This window comes from Malaclemys terrapin, chromosome 2 (genome assembly GCF_027887155.1).
Source record: "Malaclemys terrapin pileata isolate rMalTer1 chromosome 2, rMalTer1.hap1, whole genome shotgun sequence".
Taxonomy (NCBI): Eukaryota; Metazoa; Chordata; order Testudines; family Emydidae; genus Malaclemys; species Malaclemys terrapin.
The window spans coordinates 126,435,934-126,459,958 of NC_071506.1; the positions used below are offsets into that span (position 1 = coordinate 126,435,934).

Below are 24,025 nucleotides of genomic sequence, written 5' to 3' on the forward strand. Positions count from 1 at the left end.
CCTTCTTCCAGTTATCTCCCTCACATCCTTTCCTGCCCTGTCCTCTCCCCTGTACACTGCTCTGTGCTCTCTACGGCTGCCAGGGCAGGTTTTGTTCCACTCACAGATCGGTGTCTCTTTTTCAAGTGATGTGAATAGGCACCATTCAGAGACGGACACCTGGTGCATTACGTGCCTGAACTGCATCATCTGCTTGTTTAGTGTGGAAAGCTCCCTGGAGGAGGGACATGGTCTTTCTCTATAGTTTGTACAGCACCAGTTAAGCTGATGGCCCAAGGAAATAATGAACTTTTCTATATCTTGGGGCATTGTGTGGGTGATTTTCTCCCCCCCATTCCTGGAACCGTGATGAAGATTCTCTTTGTAAGTGGCACTTATCTGATCTGTTCCTGGCTCTCAAAAGGAGTCAAGAGAAAAGGGAATGTATCAAAAAGAGACGCTGTGGAGTCACTAACTGCTTTCTGATCAGGACCATGAATAATACTGATTGGATGAGAGCCAGGATGTGTTCTGCTGACTTCATCAGGCACTTCCTCCCCCTCATCTTTGGAAAAAACTAACCCAGCCCATCCTGACCTCATCGCCACAGCCTACCACTGTGTATCTTTTCCTCTGGGTGAAAAAGTCCCACCCCCGCCCCGTAAAGTCTCCACCCCCTTGCCTGGCATTTTAAGAAGGACACTGGAGCTATTTAGAGAGAGCAGAGCTTAGACATATTCAAAGCACATCCAGGCTGCACTGAAAGGAAACCATCAGCAGAATACAGAAGAGAAGTGAAGGTATGTGTTATTCTGCACCTGTCTGTGCAGAGTCTTTCCCTTCCTCCCTATGGCTTAGTGTTGCAATCAGAGCAGGGGTAAATAAGGTCACACTTCTGATATTAATGATTATTTCTTAATTAATTAGCATGATGTACAGTGCTTTAGAATGTGGAATTTAACTTAGCTGTTTCTTTTCAGCTTCTGGGGAGAATTATGAAGTTGGGGACAGATGGTGCTTTCCAGTTCTCTCAGGAAAGCCTTGCTACCCCAACTCAGGGAAAAGTGGAGCAGCTAAAGGACTGACAGCCTTTGGCATTGAACTGCACTTGGGTAGGAGCCCCCTGCACAGAGAAAAAGAAAAGAATAGTATACATAAAAAAGAAGAAAATAGTAATATAAATAAAAAGAACAGATATAACAAATCTTCCAAAAGCAACAAAAGACCGAGAGTGCCAGCTGTGCCATTATCATTTGTCCTATTCATGAGAGGGGCTGAGGTCAGACTGCACATTTCTCTTCAGGATTCCCGTCTAAGCAGGGATGACAGAGGGGCCTCCATGGGCTCTCTAGACTTCTTCCTCTTCCCAAACACAACCAGAGCTACAGCAAATCTTCAGAACAATTCCCAAGGGTAAATCAGACTTCACAGGTGTCAAGGGAATGGTGTATTTCAGAGACACTGAAGGGAGAGGATATAAATATAAATGCCCTGGCTATGGAGGTGGCAGACAGGAAGAAATAGTAAGAAACTAGGCACCACAATGCTCAGTACAGGATTGGGGCACTACAACTCCTCTCAGCAGGCAGTAAAGGGGAGAAAGGCACTAAGGCACTTTCTCCCTGCAGACAGGAGGGGCAGTGAGGCCCGGACTTTATGCCCCTCTGATCAGCTAAATCAGCTTAGAGAAGCACAATCAGCACAAATGGCAAACAGCTACTGATTCCAAATCCAGAGTCAAGGCAATGGGTTCTAATGAGAAGAGGATGGAACTGGGAGTCAGGACTCCTGACTTTTAATCTCTATTCTGCCTCAGACTGTCAATGTGACCTTGGGTGAGTCTCTTCACCTCCATAGGTCTTGCTTTCCCCACCTTTAAATTGGGAGTAACATTTATTTACCTATTGCTGAGGAGAGTTGTGATGCTTAAATCATTAACACTGAACATGTGACGTTCAAAGTAATCTTGTTTCTGAGGCATCTGCAGAGATGTAGCTGTGTCTGTAGAATGCAGCATCCTTTCGCTGTGTTGATTCCAGATTGGTAATGAGTTTTGTGCTACTAACACAACATGTGCTTTAGGTGCACTAACTCCAGAACTGCTCCCCGGCTTTGTTTAGCACAAGGTTATCATGATATCATCAAGCAGGTGCACCAGGATCCAGGTATGTGGTTCTGGGGGGTGGCAAAGCATCATGAGGCAGATAGACTAGTTACATGCTACCCAGCTCACTTGGTGTTATGCAGAGGTTTGCACTTGGGATGGTGCTGCACTAAGGGCATGTCTGCACTATACTGTATCTGGGAGGGAGGGAGCCGCCCAGTCTGGATCCACAGACTCATGCTAGCCCATTAAAAATAGCTGCGTAGACACTACGGTTCAGGCTGGAGCTTGGAATCTGAAGCCTGGTGGTGGGGAGAAGAAGGTAGCTTGAGAGCCTGAGCTGCAACATCAAAGCACTGTCTACACAGCTATTTTTAGAATGCCAGCATGAACCTGTTACCACAAATCTGTGGATCCAGGCTGGGAGGCTTGCTTCCAGATGCAGTGTAGACATCCCTAAAAGTGCAGCCCATTAACCTCTGCACTGACTCCTAATTGATTTCTACAAAAGGCAGCCTGGGGGTGTTTGCTCTGGTCAGACTGTAAATGCTTTAGGAAAGGGTCTGTCTCCTTAGGTGTTTGTGCAGACTGAGCACAGCAGGTCCTGGAGATCCTGGAGTGCACACCCTCTCTGGGCTTCACACCACTTAATACATTCCTTAAAACCTCAATCCAAACATTTTAAAAACACCCTATCGTAGCCAACCTCCTCTTTCATCCCCCCCACCATCCTATTTTCCCCTCCCTCCTCTTTGTTTCTCTACTTAGGGCTGGTCTATACTGGGGGGTGGAGGGGGAATCGATCCAAGATACGCAACTTCAGCTACGCAAATAGCGTAGCTGAAGTCGAAGTATTTTGGATCGAATTACCTGGGGTCCACACAGCGCGGGATCGACGGCCGCGGCTCCCCCATCGACTGCGCTACCGCCGCTCGCTCTGTTGGAGTTCCGGAGTCAACAGTGAGCATGTTCAGGGATCAATATATCACGTCTTAATGAGACACGATAAATCGACCCCGGATAAATCAATTGCTACCCGCCGATACGGCGAGTAGTGAAGACGTACCCTTAACTTCAGACAAGAAACTAGTTCATTCAAAACAAAACATTTGCCCATTTACCTAAATGTGCCAGGTCTGCACAAATCAAGCAGATTCTAATCCGTTTAGAGTTCCATAAGAATCTAGCCAGAGAGTAAATTTAAAGTGACAGCATCAATTAAAGTATAGTATGACCTGGATTACCTTTAATGTATTTTATACAGAACGAAAGTGTCAGCACAGTAAATCCAGCCCTTTCTATTTTATCACTGGATTAATTTACCAAGGGTCATGGTGGATTCTCCATCACTGGCAATTTTTAAATCACAAGTGGGTGTTTTTCTAAAAGATTTTCTCTAGGAATTATTTTGGAGGAGTTCTATAGCCTGCTTTATATAAGGAGGTGAGACTAGATGATCACAATGGCCCCTTCTGGCCTTGGAATCTATTTGCTGGTCACAGGGGCCGAAGCAACAGGCATAACTAGGCCAGAGGCAGCTAGCCGAAAAAGATTATTGCTAGAAGGTCTCTGCTTCTATCCATGTAAACATTCTCATATTTTCGGAAATCCATGTGCTTTTCTAGATAGGGCTTATCATTAAGAACACTCTGATTGATTGGGTAAGGCACAGCTGAGGCCAGGGATAAGACTAACAACATACATTGGGCAAACATCAGTTACCAGCCTTCCAAGCACACTGGACATCAGAACTGCCCTACAGCTACAGACAGGGGATTATGCACTCATTTTTGTGTATTGGAGAGGTGCTGGCTGGAAGGAATAGCAAGGGTTATTGGAACAAAGGAATCAGATGACATCCATGAGATACAGGAAGTACTATCTGGTACAAAGAAAATTAAAGGATATAAGCTGCAGGTCAGCACTGCTAGAGTGTACAGTAGACTACATTAAAAACTGACTAACAAGCTAAGTGTAATTGGGACAGAATTTGTTTTATATTTAATTCTTTCTTTAAGTAACTCTGGTGCTTTTTAAATGGAAGATTCTCCTCTCATACCAGTCTCCAAGATTTTAATACAAAATCTTTCAGGATATAAAAACATCTCTGATTCCTTCTTTTTCCTATCCAAGCTCCTGTTCCACCTGATTCCACATAGCCAGACTCCTGCTAGGTGACTACCCAGGTTAGCTCCAATACTTTGTTCTACTGCAGGAAATTCAGACTTTGCCACAACTGGCTTATTTCCAGGGAATCCTAAATTTCCTCAGAAGAAATGGCTCAGCAGACACACTTCCACAGACAGATACTTGCTGGAGGATTAGGTCAGAGATTCTTCCTTTCGGATGAATAAAGTCTCACTTCCCTTACATAATGACAGGTTTCAGAGTAGCAGCCGTGTTAGTCTGTATCCGCAAAAAGAACAGGAGTACTTGTGGCACCTTAGAGACTAACAAATGTATTTAGAGCATAAGCTTTCATGGACTACAGCCCACTTCACGAAAGCTTATGCTCTAATAAATTTGTTAGTCTCTAAGGTGCCACAAGTACTCCTGTTCTTTTCACTTCCCTTAATGAGGTTTCAGAACCTCCATTCTCATGTGCTGCTTTAAGAGGAGGAATTGCAGCCTCCCTCTGGCTGGCAAGAGTGACATTGGTCCTATGGTGCTAATTTACATCAAGTTATGGTTATACTGCAGCATCTGCAAGAATTCAAAGTCATAGCATAGCTCTGATTTCAGGCAACAGCCTGAGGACTTCTGTGTAATAAATTGGCACTAGATTTGATCAACAGTCTTGTGACTTTAGGGTAACAAAGACAGAGATGCTAGTTTGCTACAGCACTCCTGGGAACTTCAGAGGCTTATGTCAGATTCATGTCCATATTCCTGAGAATCATTGCCTGTTTGTAAAATGTTTCTGCACTTAAAAATAAATAAATAAATAAGGCCTGCTATACAGCAGGGACCCATTTGTAAAATGAATTTTGTAAAGCCAGGGCCCTGAGAGTCTTTCTTGGGAGATTCTGTGAACATCAGGGACTTTACCGCTGAAATGTGGAAATATATGTGCATCCTCAAAACTGTTTCTCCAGGTTTGACATCTGGAGATTTTTTGAAGTGCCTGTAACCCTCTCACATGCCCTCTTGAATCCTCCACTTTTTATAGACCTATCATGAGACATGGCAGCCTACATTCTGCTTTTACCACAGCTCCCTCTGATTCAGGGCCTGGAATAGTTCACTTGGGTCTTTCGCTTTTCCGTCAGTCAAACCCCATTTCTTAAAACAAGACTTCTTTTCATTTTCTCTCTCTCTGCTTTTGTTCCTGACCTGATGACTGACTAATATGTCATCTTTGCATTCTGTCAGCCATTTTCCAGCTGCTCTTACTGGCTTTATTTAAATAGCAGAGACTGAACTCCAGATTTATGAAATATCAGTTCTTTCAAATACTTGGGCCAGCTTTCTGCTCACTCAAGGACACCTGATGTAGACAAACAGAGGAGATGGAAAAATGAGAAAAAGTGAGAGAGCAGATGAATGATATGGCAGAAATATTTGTGACTGCAGAATAATCTTAGAATTTAGAAATTGATAAAAGATATGGAAACAAAATCCTCTTGCTACTCCTCCTATTTCCTGCTATCTAGAGCAGTCAGTACACTCTTGGAGGAAGACAGAAGCAAAATCCCTTAATTTTATGATGCTCTTGTCACAATGTAATGAGAATCTATTTACATGACAGTTGGACAAAAACAAAAATCATTAGTTTCTGACAGCAGCACCAGTAACACTGGGGGTTCTGAAATCTCACATGCTGGGTACAGAGGGCCGTCACTAGCAATCTCATGAGAAGTCTTCCCACTCTGGCAATATATCCTACCTTGTTCAATTGGAAAAAAATGTGCCCAGTATGATTTTAGGTGAAAATAACTTACTTGAAGGGAGCTGTGCAAGTATATGGCACTTTACTGAATGTCCCTAGGAATTTACCATCTAACCCAGGCAAATATGATACCTGGAACCAGATATCTGATACTTAATTATAGGCTTGATCCAGGAAACACTTGGTGAAATTTGCTGGCCTGTGTTATGCAGGATCAGAAGGACCTTAACATCTGTGGCTCAAAAATGTGGAAAAACAAAGTGTTGGAGTGCCCTTTAGTGCTATTTTGCTCCCAGAGTGGAAGGCCTATGAACTGTATACTAATTCTAATCTACCTTCCTCAGTAACCTAACCTCTGCTGTACCACATGCCCTTAACATTAGTATAGAGCCTCTTTATTATCCCAGTGTGACTCCTGGTTAGACAGTCAGGTTTATTACAAGTTCTTGAATTCAGTAACATTTCTGAAAATGATGATGAACTTCCCCCTGCAGTTGTTAAGCTCATGCTCTCAAGGTCAGGATTTGCAGGAGATTGCTTATATATCCTCCTTTCCCTAACTTTTATTATTGCTATGAGGTCACTGAGCTAACTGAAGAAAAAGGAAGCCTTTGTAGGGAATGGTCACAGAGATGAAAGTAGTGCTATGAGACCAGAGCAAAGCTGCACTGCCCCTGTGGGGAACAGATCTCCTCAAAGAGCGCCTCAATGCCTACACCCCTTATTCCAGGGTGTTCAACTTGTGCTAGGATAAAAACTGCCTGGCTCTATCCAGGGGCAGTAATGGATGTTATCAGTCTGGACTGGAGAATTTTATATATAAAAATGCTTTAATCTGCTCAGGACTGAAGTTGTATGATAAAAGCTTTCCGCAAGGTGCTCAATGGGGCTCTCTCCTCTCTCCAGCAACTTCCCCAAACCACAAAGTAATTCTCTACTGCTATAGTGAAGAAAACTGCCTGTCTCTTGCCTTTGTTTGTGAACAGAGTGGGGGAGGGGATACTGGAGAGAATGAGATGGCAGAGTAGAGCTACAGAGATCAGAGCTCATGTTGCTGCCATTAAGTCGGTCACCAAAGGAGGCTGAAAATGCTGCTCAGTAAAGGGGCAGGGAACACACAAGACTACTGAACTCCTCAGAGCCCGGATTGTCCCACTGTAAGCAGTAGCGATCTGGGCAGCTCCAAGCAGCCAGGTAAGAAAGAGGACAGGGGAAGGAGAGAAGGAAAGTAATGTATTCATTGGAAGAGCTGGATGCAGGCACAGGTCTAAGTCCATTCTTCCTCTCAATCACATCAGATGAGCTAATGAACTGTGCAGGAATAGATTGTTTCCCAAGGTTACTGTTGTGGGGGACAGACCATGTAAAGATTTCTCATAAGGGCTGGAATAGAACTTTGTCTGAAGTGACAGCTGCTGAGGTAGATTAAAGGGAATGAGAGAGTGTTTTGACTACAGGGAAGTGAGTCAAGGAAAGAAATGCATGCTTGGATAAGTGAGATGGAGTGCCAGACCACAAGCTAGCATCCCAGCCAACTAACCTACTTTCAACTGCCTGCAAGAGGGGCAGGATGATAGTGGAAATAAAGTCCAGACCCTACAGAGAGTGGAGGTTAAAATACTGAAAAACAGATCTAGTGCTTTAAATTGATTAGTTCTGTCCACAGCCCTATCAGACACCCCGTTGGCCCTTCAGCCTTTTCCCTCACCCAGTGCTAACCAATCCATCAGCAGGCAGCATTATCCTTTGAGTGACAGCATGTGTGTACCATAGGGGGGTAAGGATGGGAGTGGTCAGGCTTCTGATTCTATGCAAAAAATTTACTAATTCCATCTGGAAACCCTCTCACACAGACTTGTGACCTAGACTGGAACCAGCAAGTTCTTGCTCAGCATGGGTGTTTCTTGGGCCCCCGAGAGCAGATACCCCAACCTAGACACCGCTACTCTTTCAGACACCTTGTTTTGGCATCTCTTGAGACACTATAGTCTGTTTTATTAGACAAATATGGGAGTCACCATTTCTTTTGTGCGAGTCTAGAGTTCTTGGCTGCCACTAAGCACCCTTGGAATCCCACAGCCTGCGGAGAAGTAAACTGGACTTGTCTCTTGCCAATGTCATCCCCAGTAGTGCCAGACAGGCACTGCTTAGTGCCAGAGCCTAGGAACTTGGTTTCTGCCATTTACCTATGGGAGGTGGCAGTGCTTAAAGTGGTCTGAAAAAAGTAGGGGGTCTATCATAACCTGGGAGCAGCAACTTTGGTAACAATGAAGTGCAGCCTTCAATGATGCAGCTCAACTTTTATTTTATTCTTTTCCCCACTCCCAGGTCTGCAACCCCCCTGCCACTTTAAGCAGTGGGAGGTGGGTCTGGTTCCAGACTGTCAGGGGCCCTTCCAAGTTACACCAAGGCTCTTAGGCTCTCAAATTGCAAAGCCAACTCAGGGATTTAGCCACTCCCTGCAAGCCTCCTTCCCTTTGGAAATCACTGGGAGCTGTGTGGATAAAAATCCTTGTTGTTTGCTTTGACAATATCAACCTCTGCTCACACTGGAGGCTCCTTGCTCACCCCCCCCTTTTTTTTTTTTTTTTTTTTTTTTAAAGATTCTGAGATTTGAAGGAAACACTGGAAAACAGAGAATGGAAGGAAAACTCCTGTGTCTCTACCTGCTGATGGCAACAATCACCACTCTGCAGTGCCAGGTAAGAGGCCAACATGCCAGTGCCACTCTGGGAGATCCCTGGAGGGTCCTGGCACCCCTTGGCGCCCTAGCCCTGGCCTGGTAGCACTCTCATCTCTTCTTGCCGGAGCCTCCATTGGTCTCTGCTGGTCAGGAGAAGGGGCAGTTACACAGTTATAGAAGTCAGAGACAGAAAAGCCGTAAGAGGGTCCCAAAGTTCAGCCCCAGGTCCAGGCTGCAATCATTCCCTGCAGTGAATTATCCAGGGCAGTTTTTAATTGTATCAAGTAATGCACCTTCCATCACTCTATTTGGGTGACTGTCCACAGCCAGATACCCCTGACGGTTAGAAAAGGATCCATCATGGTCAGCCTTTGCTTGATTTCCCCACATCAGTCTTACTTACCATCCTATCATCCTCAATTACACTTGATCCTTTGAATTTATGCAGAGGGTTCCCATATCCCCTAGCCTCAGACATTGTGTGGCCTCCAAACTGTAGATCCAGACGAATTCTAACTTTCTTCGTTCTTAATCTTTCCTCATTAGCAAGCCCCTCCGCCCTTCAGTCATTTGTGTGGCTTTGTGTTACTTGGGACCAGATTAAAGAGATGTTCTTTGTGAAGTATTTCTATTTCATAGACCCTTAATGGCTCCACTCGATTTTCCCTCTACCTCTGGGCCTCGGGAAGGGCTGTTGCCTAAATTCTCATGTCTGGCATTTACACAGAAATAGTGCATGATGGTTAGCACATGTAAATTGTGTGCAACTGGAAGGATCCTTAATGCACAACCCCAGGAACTTGAGCCAATTTGTGCTTGATCCCTGCTATCCTGGACTATTATAGGTGTGTCTAAGGCACTCCCCCCAATACCAGGAATGCCACATTGGGGAGGGTGGGAGTGGGTCTCAGAGCTCTCCAGGTTTGCAGGGCCTGGTGAAAGGAGTCCAGATTTTGGGAGCACTTGGTAATTGAATCTCTAAGACAGCAGCCACTCAGGCTTCCTCTTTCTCTGCTTGCAGGAGTTCCTTGTGCGTCTCAAACGGGGAGCCAGATCTAAAGGTAAGGAGGGGAGAGGAAACCCATTTAACTTGGGCTAAGCAGATGTGCAAGGCAAAGCAGGCTGGTGCTGAGGAAGTGAAACCAGGCTCATGCTCCAACTATGCCCATTCTCATAGGCTGTACTGACAGAGATTTGACCATGGAAGATATGGAGAACATACCCAGCATGCTGTAATATCTTACACAATTCAAAAGACAAGGAAGATCTTTCCCCTCTCCTACACACACAAAAAGAGGCTTGTGGAGCACAGAATTCTACATCCAACAGCACAGCAGGGAGAGGGACAAAGCAGCTCTGGCCTGGGAAGGGAAGAGAGCTCTGTTAACAGAGGGGACCATTCTGCTGTCCAGGGAAGGGAGCGGAGCAGAGCCTCTATGGTCAGACAGCCCCATTTGCCTTTTCCTAAGGAGGATTTCCTGTCTCCAATTGCAGCCACTTGCACAGATCGTTCATCCAGACAGATTTACCAGCAGAGAGAGACCTGGCTACGACTCGCAGGAGCCAGAGTAGAATATTGTGTGTGTGAGAACGGCTGGAGTAGTTGCCACAGCGTGCCTGTCAGAAGTGAGTATGAAGCAGGAGCTGGGAAGGGAAAGGGGAGCATCTGCATTTCCAGCATTCAGCCCTGTTAGACAGAAAGGGGAACTCTGCTCTCGAGGGAATGATGATTGTGCACATATAATCTGGGGTTTGCATGGATGCACTAGGATGTGCCTACTCATTGAAGCAGGAGTAAGAGTGCAGGCTGGGCCAGAGGGGTAAGTGGAGATAAGAGCCAAAGCATGTGCCAAGGTGAGTGGGGAAGATGGAGGAAAGGGGTGGAGGTGAGTACAAGCTGGACCAGCAGCAGGAAAAAAGATATATGTCTGGCAACATGCCAGAGAGAAAGGGGCAGTAAGGAGGCTGACAGGAGAGGTCACAGATCATAGTTTATGGCCAAAAGGGATCAACAAATAATCTAGTCTGACCTCCTATTTATCACAGACTAGCCACACCACCCAGCACCCGCAGTTACAGCAAAAATTATACAGCCCACAAGAGAATACACTATTGTGAGCCACAGGGAGAGAATAGGAGGGATAAAAGTTCACCAATGTCTCAGGCCCCTGCAGTGGCAGAGAAATGATTAAGTGAGATACACTCAAATAATCCTGGGAAGTGACCCAGGCCCACAGAGGAAAGCGAAAAAACCCAAGCTTTCTGCCAAACTGACTTGGGGGAAAATTCCTTCCCAGCCCCACATATGGGGTCAGTGATACCCTAATCATGTGAGCAGGAACCAGCCAGTCAAGCACCAGATACAGAGGTGCCACCTCAGAGCCCTGAATCACTCTGCCCAATGTCCCTTTTCTAGCTGTGGCCAGGCCTGATGCTTCAGAGGAAGGGGGAGTCCCTTTGACCCCTGCCAGTTGCCAGCTGAAACCCAGAAGCTTGAGCTTTTAGGAACATAAGACATAAGCTTTTAGGAACATAAACTGGAAATGAACCCTAGGACTGCTGAGTCTTGCCCCTACCATCACAAGCAACCCCATCATACATCACTCGTAAATTTGTCCAACCCTCAATTAAAACTAAGTTGTTTGCCCCGATAACTCCTACTGGGAACAGTCTTTTTTCCAGCCCGAATTTGTTCATGGCCAGTTTATATCCATTTGTTTGTGCCTCCATATTGTCCTTTAGTTTAAATAGCTCTTCATCCTCCCTGGTAATTACCCCCTTTTTGATGTCTTCATACAGAGTAATCCAAGCCCCTCTCAGCCTTCTTTTTGCTAGACTAAGCAAATCAAGTCCTTCGCATCTCCTTTCCTAAGACAGGCCCTCTGTTCCCCTGATCATCCTAGTAACTCTTCTCTGCATCATGGGTGACCAGCGTTGTACCCAGTATTCCAAATGAGGTCTTACAAGGATACCTTGTACAATGACATTAGTTCTTCTCTATCTCGACTGGAAATGACTTGTCTGATACATCCTAGGACTGAATTTGCCTTTTTCACAGCTGCATCACACTGGTAGATCATAGTCATCCTGTGAGGGACCCTCACAGCTAGGTCTCACTCCTCATCTGTCGCCTCCAAATGATGAGCTCCCAACTTGTAGTAGAAAATCTTATTAGACCCTTGTACTTTGTAAGGTTGAATTTCATCCCATTTCTGTCACTCCAGTCTTCGAGATCATCCAGCTCTTCCTGTATAATATTCCAATCCTCCTCAAGATGCCTCCCAACTCTATATCATCAGCAAATTTCATTAGCACATGCCCAAGTTTTGTGCCAAGGTCATTAATAATAATATTGAATAAGATTAGTCTCAATCCCTCATTGGTCTCATCTGGAGAACTCATCTGATAACTTCCTCCAGTCCGATAACTCACCTTTCAGCACAACCCACTGCCTTCTCCCCTTTAGCCAGTTCCTTATCTACCTTACAATGCTTGTACTGATCCCCATCTTCCCTGATTTAACTAACAGTTTCCCATGTGGTACCATGTCAAATTATTTACTGAAGTCCAGGTATATTAAGTTTACTGCTCTTCCCTTGTTTAAAAAAAATCAGTTATTTTCTCCAAGAAGGAAATCAGGTTAGTCTGACACAACCTATCTTTGGTAAACCCATGTTGCATTACATCGCCTTTACCATTACATCCATGAATTTAATTATTCTTTCCTTCACAATTTGTTCTAAAGCCTTGAATACTACTGAGATCAGACTAACAGGTCTGTAATTACCCAATCACTTCCCCCCGCCCCTTCTTAAATATAGGCATGATGTTAAGTATTCTCCATCATATGGTACTAGCCCCAAAGAAAAAGATTTATTCAAAATCCTTGCTACCCGACTAGCAGTCTCGTGCCAGTTCTTTCCATATTCTGGGATGAAAATTACCTGGTCTCCCCCCCCCCTCCTCCCCCCATCTGAGCACATTAACATCTTTAAGTTTTCCTTCCACCTCAGATGTGGTAATTTTCATTTCTAGACACTCATTTCCAACAGATGTACTGCATGTATTCACATGTTCCATATTATCATCCTTATTTAAAACTAAAGCAAAGTATTCATTTAATTTTTGGGCCATACCAGTTTCTCAGATGGGGAGATATTCATGGCTGCCTGAGGATGTGAAATCTAATGAGGTTTCCTGGCTTGTGTTTGCTTGACAGGATGTGCTGACAAGAAATGCTACAATGGGGGTCAGTGCAAGCAGGCATTATACTCCCCTCTGCACTTCATCTGCCAGTGCCGTCAAGGCTTCTCTGGGAAGCACTGTGAGATAGGTGAGTGCATGTGCAGAGAGTACAGCTACATATGGCTGGGGGAATGGCGAAGGGTTTGGCTACCCAGAGCTGTGGGAAGAGCTACCCAGAGGTTGCTGCAATGTAACAGGCCCTGAGCTATGCTGTCTCTATTTCAGAGCTAATATTACAGGGGATCTTAGGCTGCATCTGGGGGAAGGATACCTGTGCTGCGGCCTGACCATAGATAAATACTGTCTAGCCTCGGGGCTGAAGACCCTTTGCTTCACGTGGGGTCTGGACTGTTGAGGCATTTACGCTGGGCTAGTGACTGTGGTACCTAGGGTCCCTCCATAAGGGAACAGCTCTCAGAAGCTCACGGGAGGGAAGCAGAGTCCATGTGGGACCAGTTTGAAGCTACCATTTTGCTTCCCTGTTGCTTAGATACCGAAGTCACATGTTACAAAGACTTGGGAGTAACATACAGGGGGACCTGGAGCATGACGGAGAGTGGGAATGAGTGCTTAAACTGGAATATCAGTGCTTTGGCTCAGAAAAAGTACAATGGGCGGAGACCAGATGCTGCTCAACTGGGACTTGGCAATCACAACTACTGCAGGTGAGAGGTAGGGGAAAGGAGCTACCATTGTAGTGATGGGGGTATACAATGTGTGGTGCTGTGTGTATGTGCAGGGGGGAGGATCACAGTGCTATGTATAGCATGAGGTGGAGGAAGACTGTATGCAGTGTAGGGGACCTAGCACAGGGTGACTGGCCCCTTTAAGAGGAAGCAGGGTCCAGTGCAGCTCTGACTGGTTAGATGCCTCCCAACTGGGTTTAAGAGAAGGCATCTAGGCCTATAAAGGGGCAGGTGAGAGTTACCTGAGAATAGAAGGGAGACAGATGGAGCAGCAGAGAGTTGTCTGAGGAGAAGAGATGAAGCAGAGCAGTAATTGTGAGTTGCCAGCAATAAGTGCTGAGGTAAGCTGTTGAGAGGACTAGCTATTGCTTCGGAACCCTGCCAAGTTGCAGGAAGTTTTGTGAAGAAACCCCTAGGAATGAGAAGAATCAGCTTAGTCGGTGTAAGCTGGGCTCAGAAGCAAGAGGCTGCGGATGGTCCACAGGAGCAGGGGTAGGACTCACTGGTGATGAAGTGTGAGGGCGTATAACACTGTGGGGAGGCCCTCTCATGGGTGACCTGACGTGGGGTTACTGGAGAACACTGATGGGAGAGAAGTGTGTCTTGGAACTCTCAGGGTGGTGGCCTGGAGATGGGTCCTGAAGCAGGCTCACAATGAACGGGAACAGAGTGACTAATGGTTCTCGGGTGGGTGACCTGGGAATGGTGACCTTGGCACATGACTGAAGAGCTGCTGTAACCTTGTTTTGCTTTGGGGTTTTGGGAGGAACTGTGTTTAGCATAAGGGGTCTGTGGCACTTCATGTGAATAAAAGGGTTTGAATTTGGTACTGAAAAAGACAATCATTCTTTGCATGAGCAGATGAAGGGGAAACTAAGGAAGGTCACACCTGATCTGCTGAGGTTGCCCATGACAGGGTTTCCCTGTAACAGTACCATGATGAAGCGGGGACTGTATGTGGAAAGGGGCCAGGAAGCTACTTCCTTCCTGGGCCCTACATTCTGGCTCTCCCACAGGGGATTTCACTCTGCTTCAAGCTGCATATCTAATCACCCCCTTTGTTCCTTTCTCGCACCCTTGCCTCTGTACCTGAAACCCCCTTCCTGAGCCAATCTACCTAACCACAACCTGCCTCTCCAAAACCTCCTTAAATAACCCAATCCCTAGTGCTCTCAGCTTCAGCACTGCACACGCGCAAGCTACAAACAACACTCTACTACTCCTGCCTTCCATGTAACAATCAACATTCCTCAAGTTACTCAGTTAGACTGCAAGGGCTGGACTGTGCATTGGTATGGAGTTATATACACAATGTTACCATCTCTCTCAGGAACCCAGATGAGGACTCCAAACCCTGGTGCCATGTCTACAAAGGGGGGCAGTATACCTGGGAATACTGCAGCACACCTGCTTGCTTTAAAGGTATGTGCAGGGGCAGAGGGGATACCTGCTGTGGAGACTAGATTTTTAAGGGTTCCCTGGGCCCACAAACATTTCCATAGTCTGCAGAATTGAGCACTTTAAACTATATTTAAGCTTCTAACCTTTCTGGCTGAAAAGGCACAGACGTCAGCAGTCTTACTGATGTAGTGGTGATTATTAGTTGATGCACTATATAAACAGCTGAGGTGGTGATGCTGGGAACAGTTAGCAGCTGGTACTAATCAGTTAATCTGCAGATTTCTTGTTGCAGGAAAGGACGACTGTTTTTCTGGGACGGGCATAGAGTACCGGGGCAGCCACAGCACTACCAGCTCCGGTGCCGCCTGTCTGAGATGGGACTCCAAAATCATTGCCAACAAATTCTACACAGCTTGGCTGGTCAATGCCCAACAGCTGGGTCTCGGGAGCCACAATTTCTGCCGGTAGGTAGGGAGTTAATTCAGTTTTTAAAAGGAACCTCCCTTGCCCCATTCTCCCTAAGGTGCAGCTCTGACCTGTCATGTGAATTAGGACATAGGGGATACACAGTACTGCAGGGAACATGCAGCCTGGCCATAGAGTGATTATCTATGTGATGTCACTCCATGCACGCAGTCTTCTGCAGATACTACTAGGCACAGCTCTGGTATCCTCCAGTGAAAGCTCACAAGATGGCCTTGTCCCTAAGTTACACTCGAAGGATACAGACAGTTTTTGGAAAACAATGCTTTTTTCCATTGTCCCCTCCCCCACCGGGCTCTCTACAGGTCCAATGGGAGTGTGAGCAGCTGAGACATCTGCCCATTTTTTGTGTTCCAGAAACCCTGACAATGACTCCAGGCCATGGTGCCACGTGCTGGAGGCAGGTCAGCCAAAGTGGGAATACTGCGACGTGCCTGTCTGCTGTAAGAGACATCCCCACACTTGCTCTCCCTGTCTTCTCTTCCTTTGAATCCCCACTGCTATGCTTCTTGCTACTGTCACGCTCAAGCCCCTTTCAGTAAGTAAGTGCTGGATTGCAGCTGTGGCAGAGCAGCAGGGGAGTCTGTGGCTCCACACAGGTGTCTCTTCCAGACTTGCAAGGAAGGCAGCAGAATGGGGGGCACAGGCAGGGCTTCCTTGCTCTCTTTCCTGCCCGTGTGCCAGGTTTCCAGGGGGTAACAGAAATCCGGTCATCAACAGCATTGTGTTCAGTGCTACTTCAGCAGATGCTAAGCACATGGAGACCTTTTAGCCCATGAGAGAGCAGAATAAGGGCCACAGCACAAAGCCTATTTCTGTGTTTGTCATCCACAGCCTCGTGTGGCCTACGGCAGCACAAAGTGGCCCAGTTCCGAATTAAAGGCGGCCTCTTTGCAGACATCACCTCCCACCCGTGGCAGGCTGCCATTTTTGCCAGGTATCGGCGAGCAACTGGGGAGCATTTCCTGTGTGGAGGAATCCTGATCAACTCCTGCTGGGTCCTGTCAGCTGCCCATTGTTTCCAGGAGAGGTGAGAGAAGAATCCAGTTAGCGCCTCTGCCACAGGGACTAGATACTGGGTCTCCCTATTGCAGTAATATGAGATCTCAGTGCCCTGACTACCGAGACACTGAGCCATGGTGGGAGCTGCTGCATGCAGAGGGAGGCGAGATGAGTAACTGTGCCCTTCAGAACCTCTTACTCCCTACATTACTTTCCCAGCTATGGAATAAGATCCTCCTCCCCACCACCACCCTTGGGGATGTAGGACAGCTTAAATAGATACAAAGGTCCCCTCATCACCTCTCTCACTGCTGCAGCTAGGAAGGCACTCTCCTGCAGCAGTAGCACTGTGAAGGAAGGTGAGGCTGTGGTCTCTGGGTAGGCCTACTGTACTTAAGAACTATAGTGTAGGAATAGTGGGGTTTAACCTCCGCAACTGCCTGACAATGTCATTCTCTGTGAGTTAACCCTGCATCTGCTAAGCTAGGCTCAAATCTGGGGAATGGGAGGGATGTTGCAGTGACTGCTTTCTACAGAAAATTAACTACACAGTCATGGAGACCCCTATCCCACTGTGCATGGCTCCATCGAGACCCCATCTGGAACCCTGCACGCTACTCTAGTTACTGAGTTTAAGAAAAGATTATCTGATTTTTTTTTTTTTTTCCCTGAGAGAGAGAATACAAAGGAAGCATCTGGAGTTATCAGAAGTCCTACAGTAAAGAGATGGTCAAGATGAACATGACCAGCATCAAAAAAGGAGATTGAGAGGCAAACAAGCTGTGGGACATAAGATACCTCAAGGAGACTAAGACTAAATCTGTTATATAGGGCAATGAGAATAGAACCTGGGGCAGCCTGAGACATGACTGGGTGGGGAGAGAGAAGGGGAAAGCAGATGAGCTTTTCCACTGTATGCAATAGTCAGTGCTATGAGGGAGACAAGGATGCCCTGAATATAAATCCAGACTGACTAGGTATGTAAGGAGTAACAATTCTACATGAGAGAAAGTTGAGCTCCTGCTGGGCAGCTGACACCTTCAAAGGATGGGTCTCTGGAGCTGAAGCTGGGAGACACTCAAAGCTCTTTCATTGTCCAGGTTTAGTGTCAACCGTCTAAAGATTGTACTGGGTAGGACCTATCGAATGATCCCTGAGGAGAACGAGCAGCAATTTCAAGTGGAGAAATACATCCTGCATAGCAAATTTGACCCAGAAACTTATGACAATGATATCGGTAAGAACTTTCCTAGCCACAGGTTCAAAAACTGCACCACCAGCCAAAGCCTGTTCTTATACATTTTCTTTTCAGTTCTGTTACAGCTGAAGTCTGGGTCAGAACAGTGTGCTATTGAAACTGACACTGTCCGCACTGTCTGCCTCCCAGAGCCAGGACTTCGGCTGCCTGACTGGACGGAATGTGAGATCTCTGGCTACGGCAAGCATGAGGAATGTAAGGAGATGATGTACCCTATGTAAGGGATTCTTCCACAGGGCTCCTGTCCCTCACCTTCATATTTTAAAAGAACTAAGTGGTCCCTGGAATCACTACTACTGTAGTTAGCATTACAGTGACTGTACACATCAGTTCTGCCCAGAGTTATACCTGTAGCACCCTTGTGAGCTCCCCTCACGTGGGCTACAACCGTCCCTTGTCTGAAACCTACAGACAATTGGAAGTATCTTGGGAGGTGCAAGACTCCAGCACAACGAATGAGCTAGGTGGAACGTGGCAGCCGTAACTCTGCATTTCCTCTTCTCAATTTATATGTAGAAAGAGTCTCTCACTCTCATTCGGCTGGAAATAATTCTCCTGTCAAGGATTATTGCACAGTTGCAGATAGCACCTCTATATTCTAGTAAGGCACACTATCTGTATGATGCTGAGTAAGAGAACAGGAACAAGAGAAACATCAATAAGAACAGATGTTTAGAAGCCAACTAAACCACACCTAGATTATTTCTAGTTGTCTTTAAAAAAAAAAAGTGTTTATCCATCTAGATATGCAAATAGCTGTCTGATGAAAATAAGTGTTCTTATGGCCATCTTCTTCCTCTCTCCCCTGGCTCCTTCCTATTGCCTGTTATCCCTACTCTTGCATCTTTTCTCTTAATAAATTGCATGTCCTTCAAAGTAAGGGCTGACTGTTGTTGCAGGATCCAGCAAGTGGAGCCCAGATTCTGACTGGGGCCTCTCCCCGCTGCTGTAGTTATATCTCCCAGCGTATATCAGCGTACTTTTAAGACGAACAGAGGGTTAAGTGACAAAGTGTTAAAGGAAGCTAATCCTTAATCGTCCTTTGGTGAAACCTCATTTGAAATCAAGTTTTATGTTTCTGAAAAATCACTTGACAGATAAATATTCTGCCAAGTTTCAGCCCAATGAAGCTTGAAATGGCCAAGATATTAACCTCCCAAAACAAAAGCTTTGTCCCTTCTGAGTTCAGTAGAGCCATAATGCATTCCTATCTAGTTACACAGTTACATAGGCTCGAGTTTGCATGTACACAAATAGGACATCTGGTTTCCATTAGAGCAAGTCAAATCCCCTAAAGCCATAACCCCTTTCAGAGAGTTCACAATACCCTCCCCCACCTCTTTTCCTCCCCACTCCCTAACTTTACACAAGTAACAAACCATTTTACCGAACAAAAGCTTTGGCTGAAATGGAAGGCTTTTAGTCGACGCAATTTAGGACACTACAGCCAGCCGAGAGAAGCCATATCTTGTCCCACCTAGGTCCGAAGCAGTTTCCCAGTGCCAAAACAAAACCGATGGATTTTAAAAGTGACTCAAGTAGATAAGAGTTGAGATTTTTCTGTACCTACTTTAGAAACTTTGTTCTCCCTGATGATAGTTCTGGAATGGGGAGAGGGAAGGTGATTTGCAAAACCCCAGAGGTATCTGGGGACAGGTGGGGTAGTGCTCCAGGAATAGAAACTGTGTAGGCTCTCCCCCTGCATAAACTCGTGTGTGTGTGTGTGTGTGGGGGGGGGGTGACAGCAGGATCCACAGGGACTGGAGCAGCTGCCATTGCGCCAGGGAGTGGGATCTGGAGGGATTGAATGGGTCTGGGAGCAGATATGTGAACCCCCAGGACCCTCCTTCCAGCCAGAAACCAGCTGTTCCCCCCCCCCACTCCTCCCCCCACACACCTCATTAAGTCTCAGTATCTCCCGAGTCCCCTTCCTATCCCTTCACCTATCCATTTACAAGGAACTTCTGCTTCCCCCCACTCCAACCAAATACATCCATTTCCCTTGCAGTTTCTCCTTTCTACTCGGAGCGGCTGAAGGAAGGTCATGTCAGACTGTTTCCAGCTAGTCGCTGCACATCACAGCACCTGAACAAGACAGTCACTGAGAACATGCTGTGTGCAGGGGACACCCGGCAACTGGATGATGCCTGCAAGGTAAACCTACCTCTGTCCCTACCTGTTCCCTCTAGTTTCCTCCAGAAGATAGTTGCTAACAAAGCACTATTCTCCAATAAATCAGAGCAAATGCAGCCCTGCATCAGCCTATGGTGGGCTCTGGAGCAAGACTGTCCCTTGCTGATGCTGCAAGCTTCGCAGCAACTAGGAAAAGAGGCCACATTTAACCAAAATAAACCTAGGACAATGGGCATTGAAAACCCAAACTGCAGGAAATGTTACCAATAGCTGGGCAGGAAACCCCACCTGGTGCAGGGTTTCCTGTAACTTTCCTTTACAGAAACAGAACATGAGGTGTTCATCAGGGGGGGGGTCTGTGATAGGATAGGGTACTGCCCAACAGAAATGGGAATAGACTAACAGGCAAAAAGGAGAGTAGCATCAGAATTGGGGGGTACAAATAGTTAAAGTTCCTGAAACAAAGCCCCACATATCAGCATCCGTGATTCCCTAATGAGTATGTTCTCTACATACCTCAGCATTATACAGTGTCACCAGTTTACACAGTTTGGGGTGGGGGGGGGGGGAAACCTGACCAAGATTCTTCTAGGATTATTGTACTTTAAAGATTCCTCATGTGAGTTTCAAAGGGATGATGCTGGGAAGTGTTTTAGGATCTCACTTTTTCCTTGGTATAGCAGAAGGGGTGTAGGATGCTATCCTAGTAAACACAGATCCTAGTTTTTCAGAGGGGCTTTCAGCGACTGTACTTGAAGCATGGCACCTTTGAAGATCAGGCCCTATGCAAAGCCTAAGCTTGGCAGTGCAGAGGAAGTATCTATGGGGAATCTAATATGGGAAGGCTTAGCATCCAGTCAGCAAGTAAAGAAAGCGAATGAACCTCTTACTAACCTGCTTTCTCCTTGTAGGGTGACTCCGGAGGGCCTCTGGTCTGTATGAAGGATAATCGTATGCATCTGATTGGGATCATCAGCTGGGGAATAGGCTGTGGACGGAAAGACACACCAGGCATCTATACAAATGTGACTCGTTACCTTGCCTGGATTCAGGACAACATGAAACCCTGAAGGAGGAAAATGAACTACTCAAGGCCTTGCAGTCATGCCGCCATCCCTCCCTTACGGGAGGTACTAAGGATGCTGACAGGAGCTGCTGTTTACACAGATGCCCTATGATCACTCACCTGTAGGGTGCAGCAGAGTGGAGGGCGGGGCATACACTTTTTAGGTACTTTCTCTCTTTAGAGATTATTAGAAGTCATGGGTTTTGTTTGTTTGCGCACCAGGTCATACAGGCACAATGAAAAGCAAGTTCTACCCCCACGAGGACTAACAGCAGAGTCTATGCATCCCACAGCAGTAGAGAGAGTATATAGAAGGCAAAAAGGGCACAAGTCTAAACTCTAGAAGCCATCTTCTCTCTCTCTCTCTGAGGGTAAGGTTATGACACTTGCACTATACTCCAAAGTATGTATAGAGAAACACGATTGTAGCTGCACTGTAGAGCTTGGACCATGTCCCATTTCCACCCCCACCTCAGGGTATGGGCTGCTGTTTAAATCCACTCCCACCTCCATATTTTCTTAAAATAAAAATATTGAGATTATTTGGCACTAGCCCCACCTCCCCAAGGTGCCCTTGAAAATCGAGAGAGGGGCAGACACAGTGAAAGGAGATCATAGCTTAGGATGCAAAGAGAGAAACCAAGTTTTGTGATCTCAGGTGAAATAGCCGAAGGTGAACACACACTGAAAAACAAAGGATGAGAGCATGTTCTACCACCACCCTAGTTCCGTGCAGTGGGATTCCTAGAATAAGTGAGTACTCTGCCTGATGTCAGTTCACTCATAGGCACAAACATATTGTGAGTCCATCCACTTGCTCAGAACAATCTTCTAATGTGACACTTATCTCCTGCAGCATTTTTAAAGATTATTTTTATACTATGCAGATAAATATAGGAAAGTTTAAATGTCAGTTTTGTTTTTTTGTATGACAGTATAATTCCTACCACTATGCTGACTTTCTGGCAAGCCTAGGCTTATCTCTAGGAATATTAAACTATATTGGTCTTCTGAATTCAGCTTTGTTTTCATTGACAAACTTTATATTAATAATGACGTTGGAGGTAATAAAGTGATTGATTTACATTGCAAAAAAGGGCAAACATCATTCTGGGATGTATTAACAGGAGTGCAATACGTAAGGCACAGGAAGTACTTGTACCACTAATCAGCACCGAGGCCACAGCTGGAGTACTATGCATCACATGTTAACAAAGATGTGAAATTAGAGTCCAGAGGAGAGCCAACAAAAATGCTAAGAGTTTTAATAAACATGACCTGTGAAGAAAGATTGAAAGGGTTTATCAAATATGTAAAGAAGATGGTAATTGATTGTTCACCCTGTCCACAAAGGGGTAAGACAAGAAGGAATTGGCTTGTTTGTAGCAAGGGAGATGTAGATTAGATATTAGGAAAAACTCTTACTATAAGTTTCAGAGTAGCAGCCGTGTTAGTCTGTATCCGCAAAAAGAACAGGAGTATTTGTGGCACCTTAGAGACTAACAAATTTATTAGAGCATAAGCTTTCGTGGACTACAGCCCACTTCTTCAGATGCATATAGAGTGGAATAAATATTGAGGAGATATATATACACACACATACAGAGAGCATAAACAGGTGGGAGTTGTCTTACCAACTCTGAGAGGCCAATTAAGACAACTCCCACCTGTTTATGCTCTCTGTATGTGTGTATATATATCGCCTCAATATTTATTCCACTCTATATGCATCTGAAGAAGTGGGCTGTAGTCCACGAAAGCTTATGCTCTAATAAATTTGTTAGTCTCTAAGGTGCCACAAGTACTCCTCTTCTTACTATAAGGATAGTTAAGCACTAGAACAGGTTACTAAAGAGGTTGTGGAATCCCCTTCATTGGAGGTTTAAGAAGTTAGTACACTCAGGGGTTTGATTAGCAAAACTGATGAGTTGCTACTGCATTTGTACTTCATTACTAGCTCCAGCAGCACTCAAGCTTCATCCTATCCCACCAGATGGGCCAGCTAGCTTGGGTACCATTTAGTTTGAGCTAGAGCTTAGGGCATTAGGGACAAATGCCAGTTATACTATGAGCTAACAATGCAATGAATATAAGCTCTGTCCTGGCCCAGTTTACTTTGGTAACTTGAACTGTTTGAGATTGGCTCTGGTATGAGCAGCAAAGCAAATTACATGGGTTGCTCAGCTCAACTGCTTCATAACAGTGCTGAAGTCCAAAATGTATGAATAAACACAGGACAAGGCATACACTAATGGGTTTAAATTGCAGCAAGGGAGATTTAGGTTAGACATTAGGAAAAACTTTCTGACTGTAGGATAATTAAGCACTGGAAGAAATTACCTAAAGAGGTTGTATAATCTCCATCACTGGAGGTTTTTAAGAACAGGTTAGACAAACACCTGTCAGGGATGGCCGAGATAATACTTAACCCTGCCTCACTGCAGGGGACTGGACTAGATGACCTATCAAGATTCGTTCCACTACTGCATTTCTATGATTCTACTCTTGATAATACACCAGCTACTCTTCCATTTGCTTTCCTTCTGACAGACAGCTGAACACTTAGACAAGAAAAAGGTCATATAGGTAATGATGGAGCTGTCAGCAGAAAAAAATTTAAGCCTTTTGTATGTTACCTTTGATGCCTGGAATAGCCTCCCTGCCCTATATACTCAGGATGGTCACTGAAGACCCTTCTAAAAATTCAAATTTTTACCCCTCCCCTTTCACTCCTAAATGTCACTCTGACATTTAAGCCATTGCAACACAGAAACCTGTAATCTAAACCATCCACAATGCATTATATGTCACACTTACCTCTTGCACATACATAATTTGTCTACAGCTTTTCTTATCATACCACTCAGTTCTGCCACCCTTACTCACATTGATTAGTATCACACTCCTCAAGCAATCCCACAGAAATCAATGGGATTGCTCTCAGAGTAAAATGCCACTCAGCACAAGCAACGCTGACAGGGTCAAGCTCTTGGCTCATAAGTCCTTCAGGGCACAGACTTTTCTTATCACTGTCAAGAGCTATATAGACATATGGCATTTGCCTTTCACTAGTATTGTGTCCTGCTACTCAGTACT

General features: G+C 45.6%; 1 protein-coding gene across 2 annotated transcripts; it reads left to right on the forward strand.

Moving 5' to 3' along the window:
* The first annotated feature begins 701 nt into the window (after positions 1-701).
* Positions 702-21,944, forward strand: PLAT (plasminogen activator, tissue type). Of its 2 annotated transcripts, none has more exons than XM_054020927.1 (14): positions 702-779; positions 8,576-8,674; positions 9,677-9,716; positions 10,150-10,281; positions 12,875-12,988; positions 13,391-13,565; positions 14,917-15,008; positions 15,280-15,451; positions 15,828-15,913; positions 16,305-16,500; positions 17,573-17,709; positions 17,785-17,925; positions 19,739-19,884; positions 20,775-21,944. In XM_054020927.1, the coding sequence occupies exons 2-14, from the start codon at positions 8,612-8,614 to the stop codon at positions 20,931-20,933; spliced, it is 1,653 nt and encodes a 550-aa protein (XP_053876902.1). In that variant the 5' UTR covers positions 702-779; positions 8,576-8,611; the 3' UTR covers positions 20,934-21,944. The 2 variants fall into 2 exon arrangements, with proteins under 2 accessions (XP_053876902.1, XP_053876901.1); XM_054020926.1 differs by lacking the exon at positions 702-779 and adding an exon at positions 2,097-2,144.
* The last annotated feature ends 2,081 nt before the right edge of the window (positions 21,945-24,025 follow it).

Coding starts and splice junctions, on each gene's coding strand:
- PLAT (XM_054020926.1), top strand. CDS start 2,112: ATGATATCATCAAGCAGGTGCACCAGGATCCAG. Junction 13,566..14,916: donor GGCAATCACAACTACTGCAG/GTGAGAGGTAGG, acceptor CATCTCTCTCAG/GAACCCAGATGAGGACTCCA. Junction 17,926..19,738: donor CTACGGCAAGCATGAGGAAT/GTAAGGAGATGA, acceptor TTTCCCTTGCAG/TTTCTCCTTTCTACTCGGAG.